Source organism: Myotis lucifugus, unplaced genomic scaffold (assembly GCF_000147115.1).
Source record: "Myotis lucifugus unplaced genomic scaffold, Myoluc2.0 scaffold_31, whole genome shotgun sequence".
Lineage (NCBI taxonomy): Eukaryota > Metazoa > Chordata > Mammalia > Chiroptera > Vespertilionidae > Myotis > Myotis lucifugus.
The window spans coordinates 5,295,207-5,311,862 of record NW_005871079.1 but is presented as its reverse complement, the minus strand read 5'-3'; the positions used below and the strand labels follow the sequence as shown (position 1 = coordinate 5,311,862).

At 40.0% G+C, this 16,656-nt stretch overlaps 1 protein-coding gene across 12 annotated transcripts in view; it reads left to right on the top strand.

Annotated features, from left to right (window-relative positions):
• The window catches only part of PRUNE2 (prune homolog 2), a 208,397-nt gene that overhangs the window by 52,805 nt on the left and 138,936 nt on the right, over positions 1-16,656 (top strand). For all 12 annotated transcript variants that reach the window (XM_023752392.1, XM_023752391.1, XM_014454127.2 and 9 more), the window contains 2 exons: positions 8,308-8,460; positions 10,944-11,038. In XM_023752392.1, coding sequence (XP_023608160.1) covers positions 8,308-8,460; positions 10,944-11,038 — 248 coding nt within the window. The remainder of the gene's footprint in view (positions 1-8,307; positions 8,461-10,943; positions 11,039-16,656) is intronic.

Sequence of the window (16,656 nt, the reverse complement as noted above, 5' to 3'; positions counted from 1 at the left end):
GCAGGAGTGCATGTGTGTGCTGTGTATGTGGAGGGGAGAGGAAACATCACTGAATGGTCTTGCCCAGAGGGAACTAACGGATGGTGATCCAAGGAGTTTGACTCAACTGTTCATAGGGGCAATGGGAAATTTTTAAAAGGTACTGAATTTTAAATATAAGAAACTAGAGGGCTGGTGCACAAAATTGTGCACTGGTGGGGTCCAGCCAGCCGGTCCCCAATGGCCCCCATTGTGGGTGGGGCCAGTTGGGATGAGGGGCCTCAGGTGTTCTGGTAGTTCCACTGTTCAGTCAATTTGCATATTACCCTTTTATTATATAGGATGAATCAAGTCAAATTTTGCATTATTCACTAAACTCAAACCTAGATTTTATACTTTTCCAGTCATGTGCTAACACCAAACCTGAAGGGAGGTATTTTTTATGTGCCTATAAATAATTCTAGCAATCTTTATTTTCATAACATAAAAAGTTCTCTTTCTGAAGGGTTTCTCTATAAATAGCTACAATATTATTTTGTATTTTGGGGCGATCAAAATGATCATTAATTTGACACACATATCTAGAACATGTCTTTATGCATTCTTCCAGGTCTTGAAGGAATGCACAATTTCTATGCACACCCTTGCCATAAAGAACTTTGAAAAATGTCTATTTCCAGATGTTGTGAGACTAGATAGTCACGGCAGACTTGGAAGAGTCTTTAAAAAGCTTCATAAGTAGAACTCTGTAGAGAATATATTATTGTAAACTTTGTACCCCCCAAATCTGAATTTACTAAGAACTAAATAATTAGTTTGGTTGTTGGTTGCCTTTCATTCCCAGGGTCAGATCTGAGAACACACCATGCTGTGGCACACGGGTGTGCTCTGAAGGCATTTCAATGGGCCAAGATATTGATCCCCTCAATCCTTGGAGAGCTCCCTAAGTCTGCCCCTTAGCCTCTTATGCTGAAAGGAATATGCATTTTCAATGCATTTCTTAATTTCTAAAAGGTTGGGCCTGCTCTTCCTTAGTTGTGCTTGTTAGCTCTTCTCTGCTCAACTTCTAAGTATTGCAGTACCCTGGAACATTGTCTTGGGCATTTTTGCTCTATACACTGACCTCATTTAGTTCTGAGACTTTAGATATAGTACTTAGGCTGTGACTCCCTGTATCTTCAACTGTAATCTCTGTTAGATTTCCAGGTTAATACCTATGTCCACGTGACATCTTCGCCTGCATGTCTAATTAGCGCCGCCATCTTTCTCATGGCTGTAATGGAAACCTTTAGTTCCCTGTACCTGCAAACCTGCTTTTATCCCAGTTTCCCCAATTCAGTAAAAGGCACTGGCAAAAAGACAATGACTCAGGCCACAATCAGTCCTGCTGACATACATTTAAAACATAGCCACGATCACCATTAGTGATTGAATCCAAGCCACCATTCTGTCTCGACTTGGCTAATGCGATAGCCTCCTGACGGTTGCCCCATTTCCTCCATGAAACCTATTGCCTATGACGTAGTCAGAAGGACCTTTGAATAATATAAACCAGGTCCTGTCAACCTCCTGCTTAATACCCATCACACTCAGAACACAAGCGCCCCACCCTTGCAAACTGCAACATGATCGTCCCCTCCTACTCTGACATCCTCTCATGCTATTTTTCCCTTTCCCACTGGGTGCTGCAGGCGGGGGCCTTTCAGTCTTCCAAATATGCCCAACTCTTTCCACTTTTGAGGATTTACGTAAGCTGTTCCCGCCTCTGGAATGCATGTTTCTATCTACTTATCTTTCTTGCTGTCACCAGTCTCCTCCTTCTTGACCCCTCACTCCAGAATGTAAGCTTCAGGAGAAGAGCGATCTGACATGTTTTGTTCACTGCTCCACTGTTGTGTTTCTGGTGCCTGGAACAGTGCCTGCCACATAGCAGACCCTCAATAAATACTGCCATAAAATGAATTTTGCAAGATTGTTTGTATACTTTCTGTGTTTTTTTATGGCTAAATTGATTTAGTTAGTGCCATGATATTTTAATATCCATTGCATTCCAGCTAATCCCTCCAACGTTCTTAATGTCCAGACTTTGGACATTATTCATTCTAACAGTTAATCCTTTTTTAGCTTTTAGAAATCCTAGACTTTGTTTCGTAATTTTGCAAACGTTTGTTTTTATTTTCAGCAGTTGGTTGTTATATATATGACACATATATATTGTACATCATTTTAACCTTTTCATGGAGTATATACACATACAGAAAAGAATGTACAATATGAATATAAAAACATAAATATGTGAGTTATTACAAAAGGAACCCCCCTTTCCCAATAACTCGGGTAAAGAAATAGAACAAGGTGACCTCTTTGTACACCTTTCCATCACTGTTCACTTCCTCTCTAACTAAAGGTAACCAGCATTCTGATTTTCATGGCACATACTTCCTTGTATATCTTTATAGTTTTATCACCTTTGTATGTACCCCATAACCCTACAGATTGGTTTTGTCTGTTTTATATATTATGTAACAAGAATCATATGGTGTACACTCTCATTGTTATTAGACCTCTACATTTATATTACCTGTAGTATCTATTTGCTCAGGTCATTTATCTATCATCTGTCTATTCATTTATTTCATTATTTATTTCCTCCCTTCTTCCATAGAATATTTGAAGTAATTTATGCAAATATAAAAAAAACAAAAAAAAGTCACGGTCAGGAAACAAAACTATGTAGAGAAAGGAATAAGGTCAAGATATAGTTAAAAAAATGAAGGAGTGAAAATAATATTCAGTTTGAAACTCTGGCTATGAGCTTCCTGGAATCAATGAAAATGTAGAAATTTAATTAACTGCAATATTTATATTATTACTAAAACACACATACCAGGACTTCATCTTTTTAAAAAAGTCTAAATCTCAAATGTTTTTTCTTTGTATCAGTCTTCTTGGAAAAAACACTTAATAATGTCATAGACATCTTCCAACATATATAATAGCAGTTTTCATAGAAACTGGATACAATATGTCAGATACTTCTCCCTTCTCAATTGTCTTTGAGAATGTGCTCATTCACACGAGATCATAAATGACCCTGATTTTTGGAAATGTCTATTCACTTCTTCACCCCCTCCCTATCTCTGTTTTTGCTGTTGTGGTTTTCTTTCTTTGCTTTTTTTCTCCTTCCTTCCTTTCTTTGTCATCCCTTCCTCTTCCGACTCTTCTCCCTTCTACTGTCTGCTTCCAAGATCTGTTATCATTTTCAGGCAAGCTGCAGCTTGAACTATCTAAAAGTCAAATTACACAGTCATGGTGGCCTAACATTGGTATTTGATTATGCCTGGGGTTTGTGCCCAAAGCAAACAATTACTGTAAACCCGCCAGCCTCCTCAATCCATATTCTTTTATTTCCCCAGAGATGTGTACTAGAGGACTGTTGCCAAATTTAAGGAACATTAAATCGCTGAATCATCGCATTGGAGGGGTGTGTGTGTGTGTGTGTGTGTGTGTGTGTGTGTGTGTGTGTGTGTTTCAGGAACCAGCTGGCAATGATGGGATTTCAGCCATTTACCAGGCATGTTTTCAACAAGACAACACTTTCCTCAAAAGATCTCTCACATGTCTTTGTATAAGGCCTTGGCAGAGCCACAGTATGAACAGTGAAACAAATAACAGCAATTGTTCTTAGCTCAGGACGTGGAAAAACGAAGCCCTTGGTTTTCAGGAAACAGTTTCTCTCCTTTCTATTGGCAGCTTTAATAAAGAATAGTTCCCTGCTATTTTAGTAGCCTGGACTAACAGCTTCATAAAGGTCCTTTTAAGGAGCTCAAATAGGAAAGGAAGAGGGCCAGCTTTTTTTTTTCCCCTCTTGCCCCAAGAGTGAATCATCCCTCTCCTGAAATGGTTACAGAGTCCAAGGGAATTACGTTGCTTGTTTTGCTTAGGAAGAGGAAAGGCCTGTATTGGGAGTAGGGGAAAGAAATTATTTTTTCAGCAAAATATAAAACCAGAACAATTCTCCAACCTCAGAGTGTTAATTCTTCTGCTGTACGAAGATAAGCCTTATTAAAATCAGACATTTAAAATTTATAAGATTATTAAGCACTTGAATAATGTTTTTTTTTCATCCCTTTTCAGCTAAAAATGTGAGCTAAGTTGTATTTTCTATATTTTTTTCCTTCCTCTTTCCCTCCCTCTATTATTCATTCTTTCATGTTTTTGCTTCTGTATGAAAAAAAATCTCTCCCAGGTGAAACAAGAAACAAGATTTAAGTCCCTTCTTTTCTGCTAAGAATTTATCCTGCAGAATATGCCTTTACTGTGGTGAATGTTTTCCCCAAACAACTTCTGGCTTCGTTAGCTCATGTTTAATATTAATGTATTGCAATTGCTTTTGGCAAGTGGTCCTTCACTTCTCCATTCTTTTCAACAAAGAAGATTGCGGTTGACTTTTTCCTAATGGAATGAAATGTTTGTTACTATTTTATAATAATTGCTTTCTCTGTTGCTTGTTGTTAATTCCCTCTGGCCTGTGAATAGCTGGGATGCTTTTGGGTACAGTGTATGGACTTAAGTAGTTTTTGAGTTCTGCAGAATTTGCTGGAGGTTAGATCAACTTACTCCAAAAGCAGGTTTGATTTTGTAAAGAGTTGCCTTTGGCTACTGTATATCCTGATACTGATAGGCAACTAAGTGTGTAGTTGCATGGGTCTCTAATGTGAAGAATAAAAATTTCTCTAGATGAGTCTCTTGGATAAATTTGGGCCATAGCTTTTCTTATGCAGTAGACACATCTCAGAGTATGGTGACTGTCTTTTTGATGCTCATTATTTTTCTCCATCTGTGTTAGTACATCATCTCCTTTCTAATTGTCAAGTCACATTTCATCATCAACCAGTGTCAATCTCTTTTCACTGAATTATTCTGTAGGACTCTGTTTAGTGCAGTATCTGTTAGATTAACTTCTGAGTATCCCTTTTCTATAGTATGTATTTTAAAAATTAAGAGCCTCAAGTAAAAGAAATTGGGTTATTGGTTTGACTGTAAGCCAGGCACATTTTTAAATTCCTATGTTTCTTATATTTTGATGTGATTACAGTTTTTTAATATTTAAATTTGATTTTCAAGTTATTATTATTTATAGAAATACACATTTTGTGTTATTAAACTTATGTCCAACTTGCTAAATTTACTTACTATTTTAAGCTCATTTGTAGATTCTTTGATTTTTTTACAGACACAAATAATCTCTGAGGGAAGATGTGTTTATTCCTTTTTTTCCTTTACTTACATACACTTCTTTTGCTTGCCTTACTGCTCTGGCTAGTATTCACAGTGCCCTACTGAATGGAAATAGTCATTGCAGGCATTCTTGTCTCATTTGGATTTAAGGTGGAAGGCTTTCAATACTTCACAATTAAATATAATGTTTGCTTTCTGTACTTGGTTTTTATAAATGCCTTCATCAAAATAAAGACGTTGTCTTCTATTTCTACTTGGCTGAGATTTTACTAGTATATAAGGATTAAATCTTGTCTTTTATCAAGTAGTTTTACGATTGACATCATTTAAGGTGATCATGATTTTTTCTCTTTTATTCTATTAATAGAGCAGGTTATGTTGATTACTTTTTGAATGTTAATTTGTCCTTGAATTTCTAGGAAATCCCTACCTGGTGACTATATGATATCCCATTACATATTGCTAATTTGATTTGGGACTAGTTTAAAATATTTTTTTAAATCTGTGTTTATGAGAGGCTTGCCTCTAATTCTTCTTTCTTGTAATGTCTCTATTGAATATTGTTGTCAAGATTATGCTGAATCCAAGAAATAATTTGGGAAGTGTTCTTTTTATTCTTTGGAGGAATTTGTGTAAAATTAGTATATTTCTTTCTTAAATGTTTGGGACTATGGGTATTAAACTATAGAATGATTTTTATTTTTATTATTTTTAAAATATATTTTATTGATTTTTTACAGAGAGGAAGGGAGAAGGGTAGAAAGATAGAAACATCGATCAGCTGCCTCCTGTACACCCACTACTGGGGATGTTCCTGCAACCAAGGTGCATGCCCTTGACCAGAATCGAACCTGGGACCCTTCAGTCCGCAGGCCGACACTCTATCCACTGAGCCAAACCAGTTAGGGCTGGATTTATTTTTAAATAAAAAAAGAAACATCCAGATTTTTAACTTCATCCTTCCAAAACTCTTTATATTAATCTTTTCAAGGAGTCAACTTTTGGTTTTATTAATTTTCTTCATATGTGTTTGTCTCCTATGCCTTTACGTTTTGCTTTATCTTTATTATATCCTTCCTTCTACATTTTTTAGTTGAACTTTCTGGGTTTTATTTTTTTTAGATTTGTTGTTTTTGTTGTTAGTCCTCACCCAAGGACATTTTTCAGTTGATTTTTAGAAAGTGAAGTAGGAAGAGAGAGAAATACTGATGTGAGAGTGTCACATAAATTGGTTGCCTCCTGCACACACCCCAACCAAGGCCAGGGATGGAACCTGCAACCCAGGTACGTACCCTTGACCTGGAATGAAACCCGAGACCCTTTGGTGCATGGGCCTACGCTCTGACCACTGAGAAACACTGGCCAGGGCTGGGTTTTCTTTTAATATCTTATGCTTTTAAGGCTATAAAATTTCCTCAGAGCACAGCTTTAGTTACATTCCACAAGTTTAAATGTCATATTTTCTTTATCATTCAATTAACATATATTTTACACTAGAGGCCCAGTTCACAAAAATTTGTGCACTCGGGGGGTCCCTCAGCCCAGCCTGAGCCCTCTCGCAGCCTGGGAGCCCTCGGGGGATGTCCACCTGCTGGCTTAGGCCTGCTCCCCAGGGATTGGGCCTAAGCTGGCAGTCAGACATCCCTCTGGCAGCCTGGGATCCCTCAGGGGATGTCCGACTGTTAGGCCTGCAGGGAGTGGGTCTAAGCCACAGTTGGACATGCTTAGCGCTGCCTAGGAGGCAGGAGAGGCTCCCGCCACCGCTGCTGTGCTCTCAGCTGTCAGCCTGGCTTGTGGCTGAGTGGAGCTCCCCCTGTGGGAGCGCACTGACCACCAGGGGGCAGCTCCTGTGTTGAGCATCTGCCCCCTGGTGGTCTCTGTGCGTCAAAGCAACCAGTCATTCCCGGTTGTTCTGCCGTTAGGGTCAATTTGCATATTACCTTTTTATTATATAGGACTGTGATTTCTTCTTTTACCATGAGTTATTTGGAAGTGCATTGTTTAGTTTTCAAAAATTTGGAAATTTTCTAGGTTTTGTTTTATTATGATTTTCAGACTGTTCATGTGGTGGTCACAGAATATAACTAATTGAAATGCTTTGAAATTTGTTAAGATTTGATTTATGCCCCAACAGGTGGTCAATTTGAGTAAATGTTTCATTTGTCATCGTTGATAGCAATGTTCAATATATGTGAATTAAGTCAAATTTGTTGTTCAGGTTGCTCAAATATTCTACATCTTTATACACTTTTTCTACTGGTTTTTAGAGTTGGTGAGAGAAATGTGTTAAAATTTCCCATTGTGACTGTATATTTATCTCTTTTCATCCCATTTTGTCCATTTTTGCTTTACATATTTAGAGGCTATGTTATTAGCAAATATAAATGTCATATCAGAAAATGATGAAGAAAGGAGACTTTCTCCTTCCAGCATAGTCTTACTGCAGTTGAAATGCAATAGGAAAAGCTTTATTCTGGCTGGACTTGGTGTACACTTTAAGAAATAAATAATGCAGAGAGAGAGAGAGAGAGAGAGAGAGAGGTATTTCAGAGAGGGGGGAAAATGGAGAGAGAGAAACATCAATGATGAGAAAGAATCATTGATTGGCTGCTTCCTGCATGCCCCTCACTGGGGACTGAGCCCACAACCTGGGCATATGCCCCGACCAGGAATTGAACTGTGACCTAGTTCATAGGTCAATGTTCAACCACTGAGCCATGCTGTCTGGGCTTACCATTATCTTTCATTCTGAAATCATGTAAAACTAACATTTACCATTTTTATGTATTTGTGTGGGGTGGGGAAAAGCTATATATTTTGTTCCTTTATCCATAAAACTCTGTTGCATAGAGCGTGCGATGGTCAGTTAAGTTGTAGAGATTAATATCCGGAGAAAATGAGAGAGGGCAGATGGTAACCAGTGGATTTTCTAAAAATTACCTCTTGAATGCTACACTGTGGAGGCCCCTGCTCCAGCAAGAAACGGCAAGTGGAAGCAGAGGTGGAGGGGCCAGCAAACACTGCTTTTCCTGGCCGCTTCCTGGCTTGGGTGGAACGTTTAAGGCTGTTTTTATTCCTGCCTTGTAGGTAGCATCCTTTTCAAGTACATGACCATGGAATCCGAGAAGATCTCAGAGAAGCAGGAGGAAGTTCTTTCCATCCTGGAAGAAAAGTTCCCTAGCTTACCGCCCAGAGAGGACATCATCACCGTGCTGCAGGAGAGCCACCCCGGGGCCCAAGGTGAGTGATCGTCCCGGCTCTGCCGCAGCTCCGAGCAGGGCTGGTGTCGGTATGAAGTGCTGCCAGGCCCCAGTAGGTGAATATGACTGCGCCTGCGCTTTGTTCCCTGTTGCTCACACTTGTGGACGATTTCTAGGCACCTGGTGTCGGCTCACCTGGAAGCAGGCAGCCTGTCCTCTGAGGCCTTCGTGTCTGAGTGTGTGGCTAACTCACATGCTCACCCCAGATGATGACATGAAATCTCCCTCCTGAGCAATGAATGTCAAGCACAGTGAGGTTTTGTAAATCAATTAATTTTAGAAAATAGAATAAACAGGAGACAGCTGAGTAGATAGAATTGTTCTCCAAGTCTAGGCTTTATCAGTACAGCAGATTCCCTGGATCAGTTGTTTTATAATAATAATAATAATAATAATAATAATAATAATAATAATAAATAGCTACAATCCATTGAGTGCCTAAGATACACAAGGTTCCGATGGCATTAACTGCATGGATTCCTCACCGAGTCCCCGAGACAACCCTGTCAGGTGCTGTTATTATCCCCAATTTCTAGGTGAGAACACGGGAGCACAGAGAGGCCTCGTTGCTTTAGCATCATCACACACACAGCTGCCAGGTGGCCGGGCCAGGATTTATACCCAGACAACCTACCTTTGAGGTGCAAAGCTTTCTCCCTTAGTTTGGAATTGCCCAGGGGCAGGGCCTGTGGCAAAGCAGTTTATCGGAGATGTGACCCCAGAGAACACTGACAGGGGATGGAGTTAGCTCCATGGGCAATCAGGCCTTCATCCAACTAGGGAGCCCTGGGAAAGAGTATAAACTTGCACCTCAGGGTTATCCCACCTGAGGAAGAGCGAGCGCAGTGGTGTGTTGGAACTTGTGGGAGCTCCAGGAGCTGATGGTTAGTTTCAGGGATTTTGTGAGTTGGTCTTAGGTTGGCAGCATGACAGCATTCGCTCTGTAGATGTATTGACACCAGAGAAATTGACAGATACTACATGAACTACAAATTGGCTTTTGTTGCTGATTGTTTGACATTTACCAATATCCCTGGGATATTGATGGCTACTCAGTCCCTGGGGCTGTCATTTCCCCCAGTGCAGCCTCTGGTGGCCAGAGAAAGCCCCCAGGAAAGGAGATGCAGGTGCTGCTGGTTGAGCGTCATGCTGGGCTCACTGCAGTGGCAATTGTGGGTGGAGCCCTGTGCGTTCCACACTCTCTGTTACCGATGCACCTGTGTGGCAATACGGTATGCATAGCTGCACGATGGTGTGCATTTTGTCATTCATCTCTAAAATTAGGCCGAACTTTCAATGTCACATCATAGTCTATAAATCATTTCATACCAAAGTATGATAGAGTGCAGCCTTTCAATCTTCGAGTCACAGAAACATATTTAGTACGTGTTTCCCAGACTGCTGTGATTGACTGCGTTCTAAACTGGGAGGAAGGCAAGTGATCAACTCTGGTGTCCTCATGCATCCGGGAAGGATGTATGTGCTGTGCTGGGCTTTCTGATGGGTCTTCTTCCCAAGAGGATAGTTCTAGTCAGATATACTAACCGAGGGCGAGGTTATTAAATGTCAAGCCAGACCCTTTCCTGTGTTTTGGCCATAGACTTCATAGAAACACATTGGTCAGCCAACCACAACTATGCAGTCCGGATCATTTCACCATTCCAGATGATTTCTCCCATCGTTTAAGTAATTCGGTATCTCCTATGTCAGAGCCTATTACAAGGGGGACCAGCTTAATTATGACAGTTTTATGGGTCACTTTTATAAAGTGCATTTTTAATAAAATTGTACTAGAAAACCTGGGGCTCACCCAAATGCATCCAGAAAGCAAAGTATGGCCTTGTTAGGTATTATTTGGCCAGATTGCCGAGTAATGGGTATGATAGTTTTTGTTTGCCCACCTCCCTCCATTGTATCCGCAGGCCTTGTTTGCTATGGGCTCCCTGAAGATTATTGCCTTCTGATTGGGTTTGGTTAATGGGAGGAATTAGTAACAGGTGGGGCATGAGGGTCTCCGGAAGAAGAGAGAGGCTATCTTATTCCTTCCCGGGTCCCTTCCTGGTTTGGCGCTGTCTCCGGCAGCCCCTCTTCTGCAGGTCCAGACCTCTGCTTCCTTCCCATGTCCCTTTGCCAGCTTCTGGGTGCTCACCATGGTTTATTCTCACTCTCAGTCCTGCCCACAGCTCTGTGAGTGTCCTGCCACTAAAGAATCTTCTTTTGGCTTATGGGGGGTGAATTCTTTTACCTGCTGGGATCCTAAATGATGCAAATATTGTCACTATTGTGATTTTTGCCTTAATGTGTGTGTGTGTGTGTGTGTGTGTGTGTGTGTTTATGATGGATAAAAGCATTATTAGTGGGGAAATATTGAAATTAACAGGATAAATAATTTACCATTCCTTGAAATTACTAGAAAAAAAAGTTCCCCAAATATAACATACTGTTTTCCCTTCTCATCCACAGGTTTAAGTATTGAACAGACAATGTTGAAGGACCTAAAAGAACTGACAGATGGAGAAATAAAAGTGGCCATCAGTACCGTGAACATGTCCCTGGAGGTAAGGGAGGGAATGCTTTTTGGCAATGATAGGATTTCCACGATGGCGTCTGAGCACCTGGGGTGCAGCGCTCTCCACCACATAAGTCAGTGTTTGGCTTTTGCTGTGAATACTTCTTTGCAATAGGTTTGATTAGAAATGCAGGTCATTATGTGGGGTGAAAACACTATACTAAGTCGATGAGTGCTGTTGATTCATCTCAGTAAAACAATATATGCACGTGTATGTGTGAGTATAACCTGTTTGATAGCAATAATTATACACTTGGTTGGATTCACTTCTGGTTTGCTTTTTGTTCTGTGTACTGCCCTGAATTGTTCATAGAACTTTTCTAAGAAAATAAGCTGTCCTTTGGCCTTTGTAAGCTGATTGGATACCTATCATTTTGGTAACCAATGGTGACATCTCAAGTATTAATAAGACCCTCCTTCCAATCCCTTCAATGAATGACTCGGAGTGAATGCTACTCTAGTCTTTGTGTGCTTCCTTGGTAAATTATCCTTTGTCTACTTTGGGGATTTTCAATGACTTGTGTGTTAATCTTAATTAACCTCACTAATGGGAATTATATTTTACAGAGGCACACTTGTGCTGTGCAGAACTTTGTGTATTTCTTTATATTGTTACTAGAGGCCTGATACATGAAATTCATGCAAGAGTAGGCCTTCCTTACCCCGGCTGCCGGCACTGGCTTCCCTCTGGCACCAGGGACCCGGCTTTGTCTGGAAGGTTGTCCTGTCTAATTAGCATATTACCCTTTTATTATTATAAATATTGCCTTGGTCAAACTACCCACCTCTGTCTGAGGCACTGAGCTCTCAAGTCATATTGATGGAGATAAAAATTGCAGCATAGAAATTTGTCTTTGGTTTTAATTGTATGTTGCTATACTTTTGTTTTTTTCCTCATGGTAACGGTGACTGTATCAATATGTATATTTCTAGGGAATAGCAGGCATGCATATGGGTGTCCACACCTCAGAAAACCCAAGAGCAAACCAGGTGTTGTTGTTGTTTTTTCTGTGATTTCTTTAATGTATTCCCTGTTGATTGATATTGTAATTCAGTTCTTGGATCCACATGAGTACCAGGAGGCAACTATTGTCACTTAAGATAATCAGGCATGGTGGTTATATAGTGTCTCATAGTTTATAGAACACATTCTCATTGTATGTAGAAACTCACCAGTTTTTATGGACTTTCAAACTGATCAGTGCTTCATATAATTAGATGTTGATGTAACTCAAAACAAGAAATACATGCAATTTGGGATGTAGTAACTAGATAATCACCTTCAATTAGAAATCTGTTTTGTGTCTAAAAGTCCAAGGAAAACGTGGATCTTGCAAGGGTCAGTAGCTCTGAAAATCATTTCTCCTAGTTCAAGCCTTAGGGTTTTCTTTCTCTTTCCTCCCTCCCTGTCTCCCTTCATTTAATAGCATCTTATTAGGTTTTAAATGCCTTGTTTGGAATTTCATTCTAAATTAACATAGAACATCGTGTAATTGCTTAGGAAACTGTCTGTAGTTAGCAAAGTACTTGAAGGCTATTAGTATTGTAGACTTACCATAGCTTTAATGTACCTTCATTTATATTACAGGGGTATACAAATGGCTTTGTCAGACATGTTAAACTGTAAGTGTTTATCAAGCTGAAAAAGTGATAAAATGATCATCTTAATCTTGACAGTAATTTACACAGAGGCTCAGTAATTAATCAGGGGGTTAAGTACATCTTGGAAGTGCTGTATGATTTTCTGGGAAGATATAAAGAGGGTACACAGATTAAACTCTAATCAGCCGAATGGGAACTTTTCACTTGTGCAGAATGGAGATATTAAAGATGACTGAGAAACAGCAAAGGAACTCGGTAACATTCTGTATCTTCTCTGAAAGATGAAATGAACATTGTTTATTAAATCTGTCAGTTAGAAAAATCCCCAAGTTTAGGGCGGGGTTTGGTTTTCCCAGCAGCTTATCCTGAGATGCAGTGGCATTTCCCCAGTTCCTTCTCTTACTTGACTACATTTCAGCATTCCTTTCCCATTCCCGGGTCCTCACTTTTTAAAATAGTGACAGGATCAACACTATTTTATTTTGTGTGTTTTGGAACAGCTGTCTAGAGTTAAAGGGCAATTAGAGTTAATTGCCCTTTAACTCTAGATATATTCTCAAAGAAATAGTCTTAATTCCTATGACTTTATAAGTCTCACTTGTTCTACAAAGTATGGTCAAGACCGTGTTACTTCATGATGATGCTTATAAGTTCTCCATTTTTTTTTAATAACCACCCTCTGAACTCTTGCAAAATTTAGTCTAAGTGGCCAACTTGGGTCTTATACTGTACTATCTCTTTCATTAATTTGAACTTGTTTCATATATTTAATTATAGTTAGACAATATTTTAAGTGAATTGAGGTTAGTGATCTTTGAGTTGATCTCCCTTTAATTTCCTGGCCCAGTGCTGGACACATAGTAGGTATTTAGTACATATTGTCTGAAATTTGTTCCTTTGATATCTGATTTTTATTTCCTTTTGAATTTAAATAGCTAGAAAAGCAAAGCCACCTAGCTGTGCATCTAAGTCAGTCCTCTTTGTGGCTTCCCGATTCATTTTTTCCAGATAATTATGGCTGAAGGCTGACATACAACAAGTGAAGTATGGCCCACATATTTGTAGATAGTACTGCTCATCCAGCTGTCCCAAAATGCAAATAGTTAGCTGTTGTCACGGGAAGCAATCAACGGGAGGTCCCGTGGCATGTCAGGGAAATGAGAAAGAAGATTCCTTACATTGTCAGCGGTCCTTGGCAATGCTGCAGTTCCACAGTTGTACATGTCATGGTCTTTATTTGCCTGGTGACCCAGTTAATTTTCTTGGGTAGAAATATTGAGAAAATTAGAAGGATTTGTGTCCTTGCAACATACACAGCATGTTCTTCAGATTGAAGCATTGGTTTGGGAGGTAGAAATCACTGCATTTGACAGATGGTTGACTATGGCCCTCTACGTTCGTTATAGGGAGAAAGCTACTAAACCCTTTGTCTCTTATTTTTATTGTAGCATAGATCACAAATGCTAGTTGTAATCTCATCAAGGTTATAGAAGTTAGAAGTTATTGAAAGACCTATCATAGAAAGGAAGTAATTATAATAATACTGAGTTTCGATGCTTTGCTCAATATATGAAGTCAGAATGAATGTGACTTTGAGGAGCAATGAATAAAAAATGGCCCTATCAGGAACATGCCAGGGGTTAGCCTTTCTTACAGACAGGACTTAGAAGCTAGGACCACGGAAAAGACACTATAGTCTCATTTCACCTGGCCTCGCCTGGGGCATTCTGAGTCTGACTACAGCACACACCACATATTGGCCTCCACTTCAGTGATTATCATTGTCCCCGATCCTTTGTGCCCTTTTCATTGCTTGCTAGTTTATTTATCAAAAGAGAAACACAGGTGGGTTTGATTCTGTTTCAATCCTTCATTTTAGTGGTGGAACCATTATAGAAAAATAAAAGTTGCCAAAAACAAAATCCATTTTAAAAACTAAGAAGTATAAACATTAAGAATAATAAAGCCTTAATCAGAAAAAAAAAGAAAGGCGAGAATTTATGGATATTAAAGCACATGCTGAACTGGAACCCACTTTGCCTTTATTGTTTTGCCAGCAGGTCGAAGTGGTGATTGCACATCCTAGTTTACGCCCTAGAAAAACAGTATATTAAGATCTAAGGGGAAGAGGAAAATCTTTCCATTTGAATGAGGTCCCACTGAAGAAACTAAGGATGTGCCCGGTAGTCCTGCATGAATGGTTCCCTTGCGAACCCCAGATAGTATTACGCCTCCTCTAAGCCTCTCCTGAAGGGCTTTTAGTCATTAGCATCATTCCTCAGAAAGAACAATGACCAGGCAATGACTTGATCCCTTTTTATTTTGCTCAATCGCATTATGATGTATTCCTGCATACATACTGTGCCAGTCTTCTCAGGCTGCCAAAACAGAGCACCACAGGCTGGGTGACGTACACAGAAACGTACTGTCTCACAGTTCGGGAGGCTAGAAGTTTAAGATCTGCTGTTGGCAGGATTAGTTCCTTCTGAAGGCTCTGCAAGAGAGGGAATCCGTTCCTGCCTCTCGCCTGCCTCCTGGTTGTTTGCCGGCGAACTTTGATGGTCCTTGGCTGGTAAAAGCATCACACACATCTTCTGCCTTCATCTTCACATCATCCCTAGGCATGTCTCTGTGTCCAAATTGCCCCTTTTTACACGAACACCAGTCATTTTGGATTAGGGCCCACCCTAATGACCTCATCTTAACTGTTCTGTCTGCAAATTGCCCCTATTTCCAAATAAGGTCACATTTTGGAGGTGCTGGAGGTTAGGACTTCAATATTTTGAATATATAAATTCAACCCATAACATACACTATTGATAAAAGTAGTCATTTTCCAGACAACTGAAAAGAAGAAAACTATCTGAAAGAACCTGTTGCCTGCTAAGCACATCTTATCTATTGCTACCATGTGGTTTTATTTCAAACCAATTCCTTTAAATGGGGATTTTCAACTCTTGAAATGTTGTCTCCTTTATTCCGCCTGTTTTCTCTCTGCGGCTCTGCTGCACTCTCAGCCCAGGGCCTCCTCATGACCAGACACTGTCATTTGAGACCGGGAACAGAGCACATGAGCTGCATTCTGGTAGAGTGACTCAGACTGCTAGCGCGTTCTGCCCTGCAGAGGTTACCAGCCAAGCTGCACCCTGGAACACTGCAGAGGGGAAAATACCAGCATTTCCTCTTACCCTTCAGAGGCAGGCCGGAATGAATTCCTGAGATCTCTGTTACACTCCTCCCTGACAAAAGGGAACATTGACTCAGGCCACAGTGAAGCATCACTGGACTATTATAACTGGTGATTTTAAGAGTGAGCAATCCAGTGTACTAATTTTAAGCACTAAATGTGATTTCTCTTTGTTTGAGCTCTGATTTTTTAAGAGTTCAGGATGAAAGTACCGCTGAGTATTTACTATATTATTCTGTCATAGAATGCATAGAAACACTTGGGGGGAAGCACTTATTATGTTTTATTAGCATATTCTTTAAAACACCAAATGTTTACACTGAAGGTGATTTTTATTTTTTATTTATTTATTTACAGAAATATATATACAGCCTCTCCTCCAGGTTCTTAATTAAGTGCCTCCATTTCCTTTTTTGGTCCAGGTCTGCCAACTGCTCCTTGTTAAGAAAGGAGTGAACATTTGATGATGTGCGCTCACTGTGCATCAGACAGTAGAGTAAGGACTTGTAAACATTATCTCATTTAATCCTCCAGCAACCCCATGAGGAAGAGGTACTATGATGATCCTTGCATTGGTTAAGATAGCTCTAGTTGCTGTAACAGATAAGTCTCAAATCTCAGACACTCAACAGAGAAGTTGTCCATATTTTGTTCATGTAGCAATCCAATTTGGTGTTCCTGGTTGGGTGGCCAGAAATGATTCAGAGACCATCTTCAATCCGTGGCTCCCAGATTGCTTGCGGACATCTCTATCCTCTCTGCCATGATGAAAATGAGCTTGGAGGGCCAAAGGTGGGAAGTTCTTATGTGTCCAGTCT